The sequence below is a fragment of the Eleutherodactylus coqui genome, chromosome 13 (genome assembly GCF_035609145.1).
Source record: "Eleutherodactylus coqui strain aEleCoq1 chromosome 13, aEleCoq1.hap1, whole genome shotgun sequence".
NCBI lineage: Eukaryota > Metazoa > Chordata > Amphibia > Anura > Eleutherodactylidae > Eleutherodactylus > Eleutherodactylus coqui.
In genome coordinates, this window is record NC_089849.1 from 36389634 (window position 1) to 36406009 (window position 16376).

Below are 16376 nucleotides of genomic sequence, written 5' to 3' on the forward strand. Positions count from 1 at the left end.
ACCCCCCCCCCGTTCGGCGCGAGACAACCCCGATGCAGGGACGTACAGACAGCTTACCGGAGCGCTTACCTTGATCCCCGCGCTCCGGTGACTTCTATACTTACCTGTGAAGATGGCCGCCGGGAACCTCTTGCTTCGTGGACCGCAGCTCTTCTGTGCGGTCCACTGCCGATTCCAGCCTCCTGATTGGCTGGAATCGGCACGTGACGGGGCGGAGCTACACGGAGCCGCTCTCTGTCACGAGCGGCTCCATAGAAGAACACAGAAGACCCGGACTGCGCAAGCGCGGCTAATTTGGCCATCGGAGGCCAAAAATTAGTCGGCTCCATGGAGACGAGGACGCTAACAACGGAGCAGGTAAGTAAAAAACTTTTTATAACTTCTGTATGGCTCATAATTAATGCACAATGTATATTACAAAGTGCATTATTATGGCCATACAGAAGTGTATAGACCCACTTGCTGCCTCGGGACAACCCCTTTAAGTCCACGGCATGTCAATTATAGCACTGGATTTTCGGTGCGGATTCCACCTTATCAAATGAGGGGGTGAAATCCGCCCCAAATTCTGCATAAAAAAAGCACCAAATTATGTATTTTTTGATACATAGATCTGCATAGCTCATCAATATCTGGTCCCCCACTCCAGATTTCCACCGACCAGCTGACTGAAGGGGAACCATAGCCTCTTCAGTATTTATATCTGAGGACAAATCTGTTTGTACTCAGAACGCCTTATTATTTATAGCGGCCATTTTGAGAACTATTGACTTATCTTATAGAAATGGTGGACCCCCACCAGTCAGATATTGAAGGTCTCTCCTGAATATAGGACATCAGTTTTTAAAGGTTGGATAACCCCTTTAAGGAAATATACTCCCTTAGACGTAAGGCTTCTGGTGGAGAATACCCCCATAATACAATGTCCAATAGAACATGCCACAGCGGTACAGTAAGGCCCCAAACACTTCTATGGGTGCTGTATTATGACTATATACAACTCATTTTAACCTTTTGTGATAACGTGGTACATGGGATTCTACCAGAGTTCTTAGGTCCTAGGTCACCCAAGCCTTTTATAAATGTGACTACTTCCACATCCACTCCTACTTTTGTTGGTCGACCTTTTTTATAATGAACCAAGAGAATTTCTATTTTAGCACACACAATGATTTGACCGCTGCCGTAACCTGAATTATAAGCACAAAGTATTTATTCAATCACTCTTCTCTTTCTTCTGTTCCCAGAACCTCTTAGATAACAAGCCCTCCCTCCCCGAATACAAAGTAGCGTCTGTCCAGAAGCCTCGCTTCATCCTTCTTCATTACAGCATCTTCAAAGCCCTCTGGGACTGGCTTATCCTTTTAGCCACCTTTTACGTGGCTGTCACCGTCCCTTACAACGTCTGCTTCACAGGCCACGATGACAGCGTCTCTGCAGCCCGAAGTACAATTGTCAGCGACATCGCTGTGGAAATGTTATTTATCTTAGGTAAGCCTATGTCGGTGCAGAACTGCTACAATGTAACATAACCCGACACTTGTTGCAGTGTATGTGTAAGGACATTTACCATAGGACAAATGCCCACAGGTTCATTTCTAGCAAATAAGTCTATTGCATTAATAGCAAATCCACCATTATGTTCTAGCAGCTTTTATGATGGACACTTTTTTCTTTAAATGACTGAGGTTTGGCAGTTTTTATGGGGGGCAGCTAAAAGGATTGCTACTTCCGCGATCTCACAAGCATGATATCGGGCTGCGTTTCATGGCCAAATATCAGACTCGCCTGTGTCAAATTAGCCTAAGGCAATGTTCATGCTTTTTGTTGTATTTTGAACCACAATTAAAATGTGACCCGTAGCAATATGCCCCTGCCGTGAATAATGACACACTTTCTGTAGACTACAGACTTCTGTGGAGATATGTAGTACATTAACCCAAGATCCCCAAGCTCAGCATAAAAAATCCCAGTCACAGTTCGTACCAGTTGTTCGAGCCTTACTTGTCTCACTACACTCTTAGCAGGTCTGCTAATCCCTGAAAGTTACTGTGAGTGTGCACTTAATTTGGGTTTTATTGAGGTCAACCTCACTTACAATCCTGATGCTACATAAATCCTCCTTCAGCCTCCTAGCAGAGCTTGTATTCTCGCTTGCACCTCGTTACTCCTGCACCAATGCAGTCTTCCAGTTCTCAACTGATGCTAAGCATCTCCTGCTACTTTGCTCACTGGTCGCTGTAACATCTGCAGACTGTCACACTCAGAATCCTTCCATGCCACGCAGCACCTTTATACACACAGTGCCTAGTAAGTTCTAGGACCTTTGCTTATCTAAATAGAAGATGCTGCTCTGAGGTAGGAGGGGCAGCACTTGCCCGTCTTACCAGTGCATAGGCATCTGCTAACAAAAATGCTAAAACCAGAAAGTGTGGATGATGACGTCAGTATACATTATCTATCTGCGCTGTTTATATACCAGCCATTTGTGTAAAGGCCCCTTTACACGTAACAATTAATGCGAATAAGCGTAAGATCAAATGGCTTGCATGACAACTGTAAGGTGTAAACACGTGCAGCGAGCGAACGATCATCAGTGATAAATCATTAGATTACTGCTGATTGAATCTTTCATGTGGTCTAAAAATCATCATTATTCTGCTGCAATTCCTATGGTATAAACAGTGGTGTCCTAACACTTTGCTGAATATAAAGCAGTGGCAGAAGGGGTGGTTATGATCCAGCGACTAAGTCAGTGAGCTGAGGTGCTTCAGGGGAGCTGCAAGGGAGTTGCCATAGACTGCAGGAGAGCTGCTGCTGGTGAGACAGAGGAAGAACAGCGGAAGCTCATACTCTGGATGTGAGAAAACAGAGGATGCTAACCAGAAGAGCCAGAGACTTCCTACTGCAAACAGGGAGAAAGTAACTGTATTACAGCTACAATCTCTTGGCCACAGCTGATTGCGACAAGGAACCAAGGAATACAATATGGTAGAGTTGCACTCCTGATTTGGGACAAGCTCAAGTTGGTAATAGTGGTGATTCCCATACAATGAAACTGTAAGTGAGACCGGCCTTAATACAAACATTACGTGTTCACACCGCTAAAGATGTAACTAGTTAAGCAACAGACCTGTTGTACACGGAGGTGCTACGTGAAAGGAACTTGGACTAAGTAGCAAATTTCCAACTCTAGTTATGGACTAAGACAGTATTACAGGGTTGCGATTTTTGGAAAGTATTGTTGATATTCTTTTTCTGGCATTTTTCAGTATTTTGCACAAAGTAATAATAATCCTAAGATTTAGTTAGCCACAGTTAGAGATAATTTAAGGTAAAAGGTAAACTGCCTAATTGCCATCACAACTTTATTCTTTCATTCCTTTGTACTTGAATGAATATTGTACATTTTGTTTACTCCATCTGCTGCATCCTATCCTGAATTTGCATCGCAACATCATCCACACGCTCCATCTAGATCAATCTCCACTGTAGTGTGTAAGGATGGCTCTTCTCGGAGGCGTTTTAAAATTCCTTAGTCAAGTGCACAGCAAGTCTCTGTAGCTTTGTTCTACTGTACACTAATAATACAGGCCTTCAAGAGACATACTTTCGTCATCAAGTAATGCAGCAGTGAATCACACAGATTAGGCAGAATGTAGAAACAAATCTAATCAAGATTTTGCTAATCTCAGACAAGAGTTAATTAACAGGACACTTGTTCCAATTACCACGATGCTCAGAGGACTAAACCCTGCCATAGTTGAGTATACAGTTTGTGCACCCCCATCAACCATTCAACAGATGTAATACACATAAAAGGGATATTTAGTATAACAGGTTGTTACTACGGCCCCACCAGGGATGTTGTTTAACTCATCCAATGCAACAACTGCTCGTAAAGGGGACCATACAAATTAGACAAAAGTAGGCTGATGGTTGAACAACCATAAAACGAACAACAATCTGGTGAATGATCATTTCATAGATGTAGTTATACTCATTTTAAGTCCACATTGGCTGTTATAGTTGTTCAAACTGGTCATACACGTTGAATAACACCGGAGAAGGACAAGACGAAAGATCTTTCATCTGGCCATTGGCAAACATTTTCAAACATAGTCCGACTTCTGTCCACACAATGACGGTCATTAATAAATTGGAAAAATGATTGTTTGTAATCCAATTTCCCCCACCAAACAATAGTTAGGGTTGAATTGTCTATATTCATCAACTTTAGTTCAATGTCTATGGGCACCTTAAAGGGGTTGTAGCAAAATTAAGTTCTATTATCTACCCAAAGTATATAGGTGATGAAAGTTTGATTTCTGGTTGTCTCTACGATTCACCAAAAACCAATCCTGGGAATGTGGGTTCTTTGTCCCCTTTCCTCCTCACTGCACGCTCACTGTATCCACAGCAGTGAGGAGATTGAATGGAGTGGCAGCTCCACTGCGCTGCTTCATTCATCTTCAATGGCGCTGTTAGAGATAGGCAAGTTTTTGTATTTGGCTATTTCCATAAACTCCATTAAAATAAATTGAGCGGCGCCGTGTATGTGCGACCATCGCTCCATTCAATCTCCATATCTTTTTGAGTAGGTGCAGTGAGCCCGCAATAAGAAGAGGTGATGTTGAGAATCCCACTCTCAGGATCGGTAGGGATCTCAGCGGTGATATCGCCACTAAGGAGTCAAGTATTCAGTTTTCTGTCCTCCCTCTATATCTAAATACTCTGGCCAAGGCAGAGTGATTTGTTGGGCCCATACTCAGCACTGGGGGCACATGCCCTGCCAGCCCCCTTCAATCCTATCTACAGTCCTTTCCCAAAGGCAGAAGCAGGACAAAACCCATAGCTATACCAATATTGTATAAAATACATCATCATCAACTTATTCAAATTTTAAACTAATCCCAAATGGGTGAAAATTACTAACACTGATATACTGTTTGAATTCTGAATGTGCCATCTCTGCCAACAATGCTGCGGTCCTCTGCCTCCTCTTGCCCAGAGGTTTGGCCCCACAGTCACGTATTGTGTTTAACTCATTATCAGACATACATGACATGGAATCCCAACACCCTTAGGGCAGGAACTGCACAAGTTAAGTTGGTAATGATTATCCTTTGTGACTCTTGATTCCACTGAATGGTGTTTAATACATAATTTTTCTATTTGCAAGCTATTGATCAGCAAAAAAAAAAGCGCCTGGCTAGCAGTATTCTGTTAATCTCTCCTCTTACAGATATCATTTTAAATTTCCGGACAACTTACGTCAGTCACTCTGGACAAGTGGTCTATGACACCCGTTCGATCTGTATTCACTACCTCGCCACATGGTTTTTTGTGGACCTCGTTGCTGCTTTGCCCTTTGATCTTCTCTATGCATTCAATGTCACAGTGGTAAGAAACAAATGTCAGCTCATTGGTTAAAACATATTAAATATCATTGCTTCAAGGTTATAACAGATGTTTGGGGGGTAGCTGAATTGTAAAAAGTTATCTCTTCTGGAAACCATTATTCCTTGTAGTTCACAAGAATAAAAATATATATTTATAGTCATGTGTGAGCAAATGAATAGAGAAAGAGACACATGGAAAGCTGAGATATTGATAGATCTGTGCCTGACAACTTTCTTCTCTTACACAATAATGGAAGACGTCTCTGGTCCATCTGCTAAAGACCATTCGGTTGCTGAGGCTCTTGAGGTTGCTGCAGAAGCTGGATCGATATTCTCAGTACAGTGCAATGGTGCTAACCCTTCTTATGTCCATGTTTGCCCTCTTGGCTCACTGGATGGCTTGTGTGTGGTACGTGATTGGCCGCAAAGAAATGGAAAGCAATGACCCTGTCACCTGGGACATTGGTAAGAATAACCACATACAGTAAATACACAAAAGTAATTTGACATTATAAATGGAGGTTCATCCAAAACCATGTTGTACACAGTGTCATTTTGGAATTTTTTTCTTCCTATGATATTTCGATATGTTGTCATCCTTTCTCAGAGATGAATGTTTTTCAGACTGACGTGCCAAAAGTCATGAGATAGCAGTATGTAAATTGATCATGAAGTGCTTCACATCAGGTGATGGCTGGGGCATGACCACACCTGTATAAGCTGTGAGAAGTTATGTTGTGAGTGAGATTGAGCATTGGCTAGCATGCTCATAGCAAGATAACTCGAATCGGAGTTAAAACGAGGCATGATAGTAGGTGCCGGATGGATGTGATATTCCATTTCCAAAGTTGTGCAGGCATTTAAAATTCCTCAATCCATAAAGTCACGTGTGTACTGGGAAAAATGGCATAGGAGGCATTACCACGCACAGAGGACAGTGCAGTGGGCACCTACAGGTGCTTAGTGCTCACAACTGCTCGCATCTGGCTAGAATTGCCCCTACAAACAGAAAAGCGACTCTGGTAGAAACGACATCGACATTCAATGACCCTACATGCATATCCCGCAGGTCAGTGCAGTGTTCTTTAGTTTGCATGGGATATGGGAGTACAAGATCTACCAGTGTTTTTCTGTTAATACCACAACACCAGACATAGCACCTCATTTGGGCTCATGAGGTTGCTAACTGGACCCAATAGGACTGTCAACATATGACACCATCTGAATAGTCAAGGTACCAATTGTTTTAGGTTAATGGTAGGATTTGGGTGACGCATCCCATAAAGCCATGGACCCTAGTTGTCAACAAGCTTGTGAGGGTTCCATACTGATGTGGGGTATGCTCTCATGGCATGGATTGGGTCCACTACTTCACCTATTCAAGACATTAATCAATGCCTGCTACTTCTCACCACTTAGTGACCTTTTGCAGCCCTTCATGTACCCCCACAATGATGAGATATTTCAGCAGGATAAAGCTCTATACCATCGGCTGCTAGGCTGAAAAGACAAATGTCCATCCAGTTCAGCCTGTAAACATCCCCCCCCCCCCCCCCACCTTCCTGTTGATCCAGAGAAAGGCAAAAGACCTCCAGTGAGGCAGAAACCAATTTACACTCATTCTGGAGGAAAACAATTCCTTCCTGACTCCATAATGGCAGTCAGAATAATCCCTGGATCAACGTTTGAGATCAACAACCATTCTGGTTCTTTAATGTCTATATCCTGTAATGCTGTAGTGCTCTAAAAATACGTCTAGTTCCCTCTTAAGCGCCTCTATCGATTTTTCCATCACCATGTCCTCAAGCAGAGAGTTCCACAGTCTCACTGCTCTTACAGTAAAGAACCCCCTTCTATGTTGGTGATGAAACCTTCTTTCCTCTAAACGTAGCGGATGCCCTCTTGTTACCCTCACAGTCCTGGGTATAAACAGATCATGGGAGAGATCCTTGTATTGTATCCTATGAATGGTTTGGTCTGCACGTTTCCCGACATGAGCCCAATCAAGTATTTATTGGCTGTAGTAAAGAAGTCAATATTGCAGCTACAAATACCATGGAGTTGTGGGTAACTATGAACACTACATAGTTCAACATCCCTCTAGACATCTTCCATCCATTTGTGCAATCAATGCCATGTCAGGCTGCTGCATTGTTTCCGGCTAGAGAGAGTCCTACACAGTATTAGTTCCTGTCCCATGGCTTTTGGCATGTCAGCACAGATCTCAACTTGGCTTCACATACTAGCAATGAAAGACTACATTGTACATGGAAATGCATAAAGTATTGAATGCAAATGTTTTGTCCTGCAGGATGGCTCCATGAATTGGGCAAGCGGCTTGAAATGCCTTACATAAATAATTCAATCGGGGGACCCTCTATTCGTAGTGCGTACATAGCATCCCTCTACTTTACCCTCAGCAGCTTGACCAGTGTGGGCTTTGGCAATGTTTGTGCTAATACTGATGCTGAGAAGATCTTCTCCATCTGTACTATGTTGATAGGAGGTGAGTATGGATGTAATTTCATATTTCCTGAATTTACAGTCTAGCACCAAGAGTATAGACAACAAGGACCTTCCTTTCCTACTCTGCACAGCCTACTAATCATGTGAGAAACAAGGTCATTTCTATCACCATCTTGCTCTTGAGTATGAGAAGGATCTGTATGGGGTTATTAATGGTGCTCCTCATGGAAGCCAAGAGATGACAATATCTTAGAGGACATATGGGTATTGTCTTACTAAGATCCTGTATTGACCAGTGGTGTTGTTTTGTTCCTTGCAGCTTTAATGCATGCGGTGGTTTTTGGCAATGTGACAGCCATCATCCAACGTATGTACTCCCGTCGCTCCCTGTACCATACACGTATGAAGGACCTTAAGGATTTTATCCGTGTTCATCGCTTGCCCCAGCAGCTTAAACAACGTATGTTGGAGTACTTTCAGACAACCTGGTCTGTCAACAACGGCATTGATGCCAATGAGGTAGAGAACATGATGTTATTTCATATTATTTTATTCTGCCTTTGACCACATTGCCCATAAACAAGGGTGTACATACCATAGGAGTAGACCACGTGGCCCAGTGATGTTTCGTGCTATGTCCTTTTCTACTGGGTGACTGGAACCATTGCACGGCTTACCTCTCTAGAGGAACTGAATTGCCCGAAAACAAGGGGGTTTGGAAAGGTCTTAAGAGTCATGGAAAGGGAAAGGAGGTAAAACAAACACTAGACCCTTCTATCCTAAGTGCTAAAACCCAGCACCTTAATAAAGGGGTCCATTTTCATCTTTGCTATGGGGCCCCCACTCTTCTATGTACGCCACTGACCATAAACAAGAAAAGGGTATGTTTTTTTCCCCCCACAAAACTAATTGTTATAAAAATCCATCTTGCGATCCAATATTAATAGTTATTTTTGTCCGGCTATCTAAATTACAGTATGTCTCATACGACATGTCAGTCACTTAGAGGTCATTTCATTTTTTTTTTTTTTTTTAGGCAGCTTGAACTGTGAGCCGCACACTGTTAAGTCATCTTTCTTTTTTTATGTCTCTAGCATTTGATGCCGTTTATTTCTTCCAGCTGCTAAAAGATTTTCCAGATGAGTTACGTGCTGATATAGCAATGCACCTCAATAAGGACATCTTGCAGTTACCAGTTTTTGAGACTGCCAGTCGGGGATGCCTGCGTGCCCTATCCCTGCACATCAAAACCTCCTTCTGTGCCCCTGGGGAGTACCTTCTACGGCAAGGAGATGCTCTGCAAGCCAATTATTTTGTATGTTCAGGATCCCTGGAAGTCTTGAAGGACAATATGGTGCTGGCTATTCTCGGTGAGTACTACTTCTACTTCTTCTCGTACTATCGCAAGTGCATAGCTAACAGTTAAAAAGGGCACTAGACAATCCCACAGAGATGCATACTTTTTATCCCTACAAATTACCTAAAATATTCCCCCAAACAGGCTAATTGGCTTCTGCCTCTTGGGGTTTTTGCCGTCCTCTGGATCAACTAGGGGTTGAAACAGGCTGAACTAGATGGACATTGTCCTCATTCAGTCTAACATACTATGTTACCTTAAACTACTCTTTTGACTAACTTCACACAATTTTTAAAAAGCCAAGCAAAGTACTGTATATACTCGAGTATAAGCCTAGTTTTTCAGCACGCTTTTTTGTGCTGAAAAAGCCCCCTCGGCTTATACCGAAGTCAAGTAAGGCTTTAAAAAAACCCTCCTTAGTCACCTCCCAGCCGGCGTCTGTGTCTCCGGCGGCGGTGCGGTAGGCTGCTTGAATTCTCTCCGCTGTCATCCCCCGCCGTCCTCTTTGCTCAGCTCTGTCATCCCCCGCCATTAGCGCTGTGTAAGTAAGAGCTGTGATTGGATCAAGTGTCAGCCAGTCACAGCCGGTGCTTGATCATTCACAGCCAATCAAGCTGCTTTAGAATTCTCCCCGCAGTCATCTCCCTGCTCGGCTTTCAAATCCCCTGCCATCAGTGCTGTGCAAATAAGTGCTGTGATTGGATTGAGCGCCAGCTGTGATTGGCTGGCGCTCAATCCAATCACAGCGCTTACTTACACAACACTGACAGAGCCAAGCAGAGAGGACGGCGGGGGATGACAGCGGGGAGAATTAAAGCAGCGTGTCACACAGACGCCGGCTGGGAGGTAAGTACGAAGGTTTTTTCTAACCTAGTATATACTAGAGTATAGCTTGGCTTATACTCGAGTCAATAAGTTTTCCCAGTTTTTAGTGATGAAACTTATTGTCTCGGCTTATACTCATGTCGGCTAATACTCGAGTATACACGGTATGTTTTCGAGGTATGGACAAAACCTCCAGGGACCATATACCTTATGTTTGCCTTGTTATCTACAGGCATCTCACTGACAGCGTATATTTTCTTTTCCTACTATGTGTAGATACCACGCCATAAAAAGTGTTTTCTTACTCGTCATATTTTAGGGAAAGGAGATCTGATTGGTGCCGACATCTCCAACAAGGAACAGGTGATAAAAACGAATGCAGATGTGAAAGCCCTGACCTACTGTGATCTGCAATATCTCAGCATTCGAGGACTACTGGAGGTGTTGGAACTGTACCCGGAGTACTCTAGTAAATTTATGGCAGACATCCACCACGACCTGACGTTTAACTTGCGTGAAGGCAGTGAGACGGATGTAAGAAGCTAATCAAAATCGGATATCATCAAGTGAATTATAAAATCTCTTATCTATAGATGTATACGGCATTTCCACTCATATATGCAATGCCACCCTTTAAGGTCATCGTTGCAGTAGAAAGTGAAGAAGTGGAATGACTTTGTTTTTGATTTCTTATACTCTATATGTTATCCTTATCACTATACAAAGCAGGTTTGACCCACAATTATCAATCGTCTTGTTTCTGTTTGATTCTAGGGATGCTACAGGTTCTGCCGATCACCACGACTATCACAGGTAATACATTCTTTCAGTTAGTTGAAGTTGTGCAATTAATTTAGTACTTTGTTGCATATAAAGATATACAAGGTGTTCTGTTCAAACCTCCCACATTTTATCAGTTCACAAAGCAGAAAGTATGGATGGTAGGAAAATGAAACTACAAGAAATGTAAGAATGACTTAAATTTTTTGGCACATACTATATAAACCGCTACATGTGCCCTATGGGTAGCATGAACAATATCCATTCTATGCTCAATTTCTTGCTATGTTCTCTCCAACTTGTTCACTGTTATAATCGTATCATGGATGAAAGCTTGCAAATCTGTGAGGTTGTTCAATGTAGTTTCCAATACACAATCCTTTACATAATCCCAGAGGATGAAATCCAGTAGGGTAAGATATAGTGAATGAGAAGGCTACCAAATTGGTCCACCGTGTCCAATCCAGTGATATGGAAAGGTGTTAGTGAGTAACTCCAAATATCCATACTCAAATGTGGGGGGAGCTTCAGTAGAAGATGATCTTGGGTTGTAGATAGTCAACTTGAGGATATAGGAACTATTCCAACATGTCAAGGTATACAGAGACAGGGACCAATATTCCTGCCCTTCATTGTTGCTGTTAGCCGTTTAGTGACCTCGGTGACCATAAAGGCAAGCTCCCTCCAGGTTTCCTGGTTTTGCACTGCTTCTTTTAGTTATGTGATATCCATTTTCAGCTTTGACAGTATCAGCCATCATGTTCTTTGGTGCCAGGTCTTCTTTTGCCACTGATCTGTTCAAGGATTATAGATTTTTCTCTGCTAGCATTAAATGGCCAAAATACGTGAGTCTGAGTCTGGTCATCTTCTGCTTCAGTGATATATATCGGGTCTTATACGATCCAGGACTTCTCTGTTTGTTACTCTCGCTGTCCAGGGCGGATGCTTAGCAGATTGATTTCCCTGGAGTTCTTTTAAACCCCACTCAAATTTCTTCCACATTCTCACTTTGACGAGCTCCCTCAGACTGCTATAGAATACTTCCAGTCACAAGAAACTTCTGGAACCACTCTTTAATTAAATTTTCCAGCAGGTGCATCTCCTCTGTACACTTGTCAGTTATTTCTTTGCAATGACATTATTGATCCTGCTCAGACATACCACGCTATTATTTGTGCACTCCGTCGCAATTTTGCTTCATCCAACTGTGGTGCTGCGTAGTGAACAAGGTCTTTAAAATGAGACAAAAATCATGTGATGAAAAGCCTCATTTATCAAAACTATCTATCAGTAGTTGCCCAAAGCAACCAATCACATCACAGGTTCTCTTTTTTATACTAATGTGCTAAAATAAAAGCTGAGCTGTGATTGGTTGTTATGGTTAACAAACACAGTTTTACTATTAGACAATTTTGATAAATGAGGCCCAACATTCTGTGAGTTTTTCTTTTATCTAGTGTTAATTACAATCCATTATTCATTATATTTTTAGCATACTGATTGACTTAAATGTGGGAGGTTTGAAAGGAACACCCTGTATTTTAGATTTCTTGTACTGATCTTGATCACATTCAATTTCCATAAATGCACTCAAAATTAAACTCTTCTGGCTTTCACTTAGCTAACCTATCATCATCATCTTTCCCAGAAATCTCTGATCAGTTGATCTGCATTCTTAAAGGTTTGAGATATAGGAAAAAAATAATAAATCACAGCCCCCCTGTCTAAAACACGAAATAAGCATATACTCACCTCTTCCTGCTCCGAGCCGTGACATGCGCTGCTACTCCAGGTCTCTCCCTTGGCGTCAGGTTTACAGGCTACCCCAACCTGTTTATAGGACATCACAGGCTGCTGCAGCTAATAACAGGACCCAGCAAACAAACAATCAGCTCTGTCATTGGCTGCAGCAGCCTGTGACATCCCATAAGCAGGCGGGACCGCAGCCTGTAAACAACCAGAGCAAGAACTGAGCAGAAGCATGGGACACAGCAGGGAGCCGGGAGAAGTGAATACATGGCTGTTTTTTGTTTTATACTAAGGTTTATAGAAAAAGAGATCTCGGACAACCTTTTTTAAGCTTGCCATACATGTCAGTAAGCTATTGTCCAAATGCTGGTTCACAATTATTTAAAGGGATATTCCCACTTGAGTTCTTCATGGAATATCCACATTCATATGCCTAGTCTTATAGACAAGGGACCCACCTCTGGTACTCACACTTATCTCTAGTTAAAGGGGTTTTCCAGGGAAGTACTATTGATGACCTATCATCTGGTTGATCGTCTGGGGTCCGTCGCTCTGGCCCCCGACCGATCAACTGAGTGGGTGTGCATGCTGTCCCAAGTGACAAACTCCAGCCGATCAACTATTGACCTATCCTGATGATAGGTGATCAATAATATTTCCCTGGAAAACCCCTTTAACTTCTATGGGAGTTATGGAAATGTAATAAGGTCACTGCCCTATAAGTACGTTGCAGAGTTATGGGGGTGTTTTCCTATGTTTTTGCCATATTATATTAAGGACTCAGAACCCTTTAAAGGCATGGGGAAGAGCAGAGTTATGACATCCAGTCAGCCTAAAACATCGCTAATGTGAAGGAACCCATTGGAAAGCACGGGCTTAACATACATGCAATTTGTAGCACTGTCGCATCGCGAGAAAATCCCGGGGTTTTGTCGCCCGTTTGAAAGCGGCCTCATACACACTAGATTTTTGGAGAACCTCCCAAAAATGGCAGGATCCATCAGCTCTATTACAATGTATATAGGAAGCTTAGAGGGGCATTTCCATCTCAGGAACCCCATTCCAATGTGCTGCAAATAGGAAACGCACTTAACAATGCCATGTCTATTGCAAAAATACCAATTTTCTTGAAATGCCAATGTTTATGCACTTCTAGCTCCATGTGCAACGATCCGCTGGGTGGCTGGGATTCCTGCAGTGCATAAGCAATAACTCTCAGCCCAGCCACCTACTATAGCGGCGCTCTGCTGTTTATTTGAATAGAAGAGCTGCTGAGCAGCACGAACAACGAGGAAAAGTACTTTAGTTTTCTATTTGCAGCACATTGGAATAGGGTTCCCGATGGGAATACCCCTTTTAGTCTTCACAGCAGGCATTTTACAATAGCTTGATGTTACCAAAAATACAGCCGAGGATGCAAAGCGTTTTAGGATCTCAGCTAAACGCTTTGATAGAGGTGATTTTGTTTTGCAAAGTGGAGGCTGATTCTAAGGGACCTATTACGCGGAACGGTTACACTGGGGAACACAATGTTTGGTGGCTGAGATGTTAGAACTTTTCTGAAAATTAGTTTTTCTCCATCAGGTCTACTTATCAAGATATGACATATGCCCATATAAATATATGCATGTACACATATTGTATTATACATGTAATGACGGCCAATCAAAAGCTGAAGGTACAAAGATAAACCCCAAGAAGCTAGAACACAAACAAAACAAAAAAGATCCTTCATTGAGACACATCACTGAAACTAGATCTCTATGATTTCCTGCCATGAGATGTTCCCGGACATTCGCGATGGATGTTTCACCAGTAGTCCGCCATTATATGTGTATCCCATCGTCCGCAGTCCTGTTCTTCCACGGTCCTTATTTCCTGGTGAAATCCTTCACCCTGTTCATCACTTACATCACCAAGACAATCTGGAAATCCATCCAAAATGACTGCAGGTCCAGCAATCTGATGGTCATGTTACACCCAAGTCTGCAGAAGTCAGCATATTCTCCACAAGTTCACCGCCTTATAGCTCCCAAGGAAATGCTTTACAACCCTACAAAACAACGATCCCTCCGCGCCTCAAAGTGTCCACTGAATTTGGAAACGCTGGTCTTTCATGAGTTCCCAGATTTGTGGTCCATCGAATTTACCTGCTTTTACCTTCTCCATGCTCATTGGAGGAAATGTTCTACATTTGTAGCCGAAACAGATTTCATTTAATACTAATAGTAAGCAAATGTTGGTGGGAAATAAATATTACAAAAATAGATAATGACATCAGAAATATCGCAAAAACTAGAGCTCCTAGGACGAAATGGGTGGGATTTTCAGAATCAGCAGTACAAAAATACGCAGAATAAGGTCTAAAATTCCAGGCACCATGAAAACGTTTTTTTTGTTCCCTAGTGTTATTGCTCAAATAATTCTTGAATCATGTGAAAATGAATAACATTGTTCAGTGTAAACACGGCCAATGGTGAACAACAATACATTTGCTTATTGTTCATCGTTCATTTTATGTAGATGTTTTATGTAAAAGTCAGTCATGCAGTCACTCACAGACCATTCCCAGACTCCCCTCACTTGGTCATCCTTCACTTGGTCCAATAGTAAAATGCTCCGCTTCAATAGGGCTGCTTGCATTAAAAAAAAATTAACTGGACAATACTTACCCCTCCACAGCTGCTGGGATCCAGCGCTGCAGCCCGGCTGTGGACCCGCCCTTTGTTTGCAACAGAACAGGAAATCAGGTGACCGCTGCAGCCAATGAGAGGCGGTAGCATCACCACTCATTCTCCTGGCAGTAGGATACACAACCCGAGCGCCATGATGCCAAGAGATCGGGAATTGGCTGCAGTGGTCACCTGATTTCCTTTGACATCATCTGTCACAACATACACTGGGACCAGAGCGGGGCAGCAGCGCTGGATGTTGTCAGCCGAGGTGGGGTAAATAGCGTTCAGTTTATTCTTTTAATGCAGGCAGCCCTGTTGAAGCTGGAAGAATTCCATAATGTAGATTATTTGAAATGTAATTTGAATTATTGTTCCAGCCTCGTCCAGAATCTGGTACATCGGAGAAAAAGCTATCCTCGATACTTGAAGACAACGATGAAGCAGATGACTTTTTCCACCACTCTCCTGCTACAATGACTCGCAGGAAGCTTATGCTGCCAAACCTTAATAGCCCCGTGCGGCGTGGTTCTCTAAGTAGCCTCCTTGGGGATGATCTGAGGCAATTTCATGCCTTTCGACGGAACTGTCGGTCTCCAGCACGTAACAATCGGGGCAGAAGTCCTTCACCCCAGTGTCGAAAGGCAGAGAAAACGGTCGAGATGGACAATGTTGGCTCAAAAAAGCCGGCCAAGCTTCTTATCCCGTCTCTCAACACATACGGCCCACCAGATCTCAGTCCTCGGTGAGTTCAGTGTATCCATGTGTTTATAACTTTATAGGTCTATATTACAGCATATGTAGATGGGTTATCATAACTAGGGCTATTGTATGGATTTACTAAATATGTGGGTAGCAGAGAATTGAACTTTCACAAATGTACGTAGTGGTCTACCTTGCCACAATAAAGATGGTAACTTTTAAAATACTTTTGAGTAAAACGATTTAGGACTATTCGTCATCAGGGCTACCATCTTTCCCTGTTTACAAACTATATTAAACTGCTGATTTTCCTGTTTATCAGTGGTTTATAAACTAATCCATCACTGTGGATTTCGATGAGGTCATCTATATTAGGAACCTCACTAAAACCAGTGACTTTAAGATACAGTGGGGAGAGGCTCC

The 16376-nt window shown here is 42.6% G+C and overlaps 1 protein-coding gene across 1 annotated transcript in view; it reads left to right on the plus strand.

The window, feature by feature from the left end:
• The window catches only part of KCNH4 (potassium voltage-gated channel subfamily H member 4), a 145921-nt gene that overhangs the window by 115168 nt on the left and 14377 nt on the right, over positions 1-16376 (plus strand). Inside the window, exons 5-13 of the mRNA XM_066585820.1 lie at positions 1248-1491; positions 5246-5403; positions 5660-5867; positions 7714-7908; positions 8188-8387; positions 8989-9238; positions 10370-10584; positions 10825-10863; positions 15632-15996. Coding sequence (XP_066441917.1) covers positions 1248-1491; positions 5246-5403; positions 5660-5867; positions 7714-7908; positions 8188-8387; positions 8989-9238; positions 10370-10584; positions 10825-10863; positions 15632-15996 — 1874 coding nt within the window. The remainder of the gene's footprint in view (positions 1-1247; positions 1492-5245; positions 5404-5659; positions 5868-7713; positions 7909-8187; positions 8388-8988; positions 9239-10369; positions 10585-10824; positions 10864-15631; positions 15997-16376) is intronic.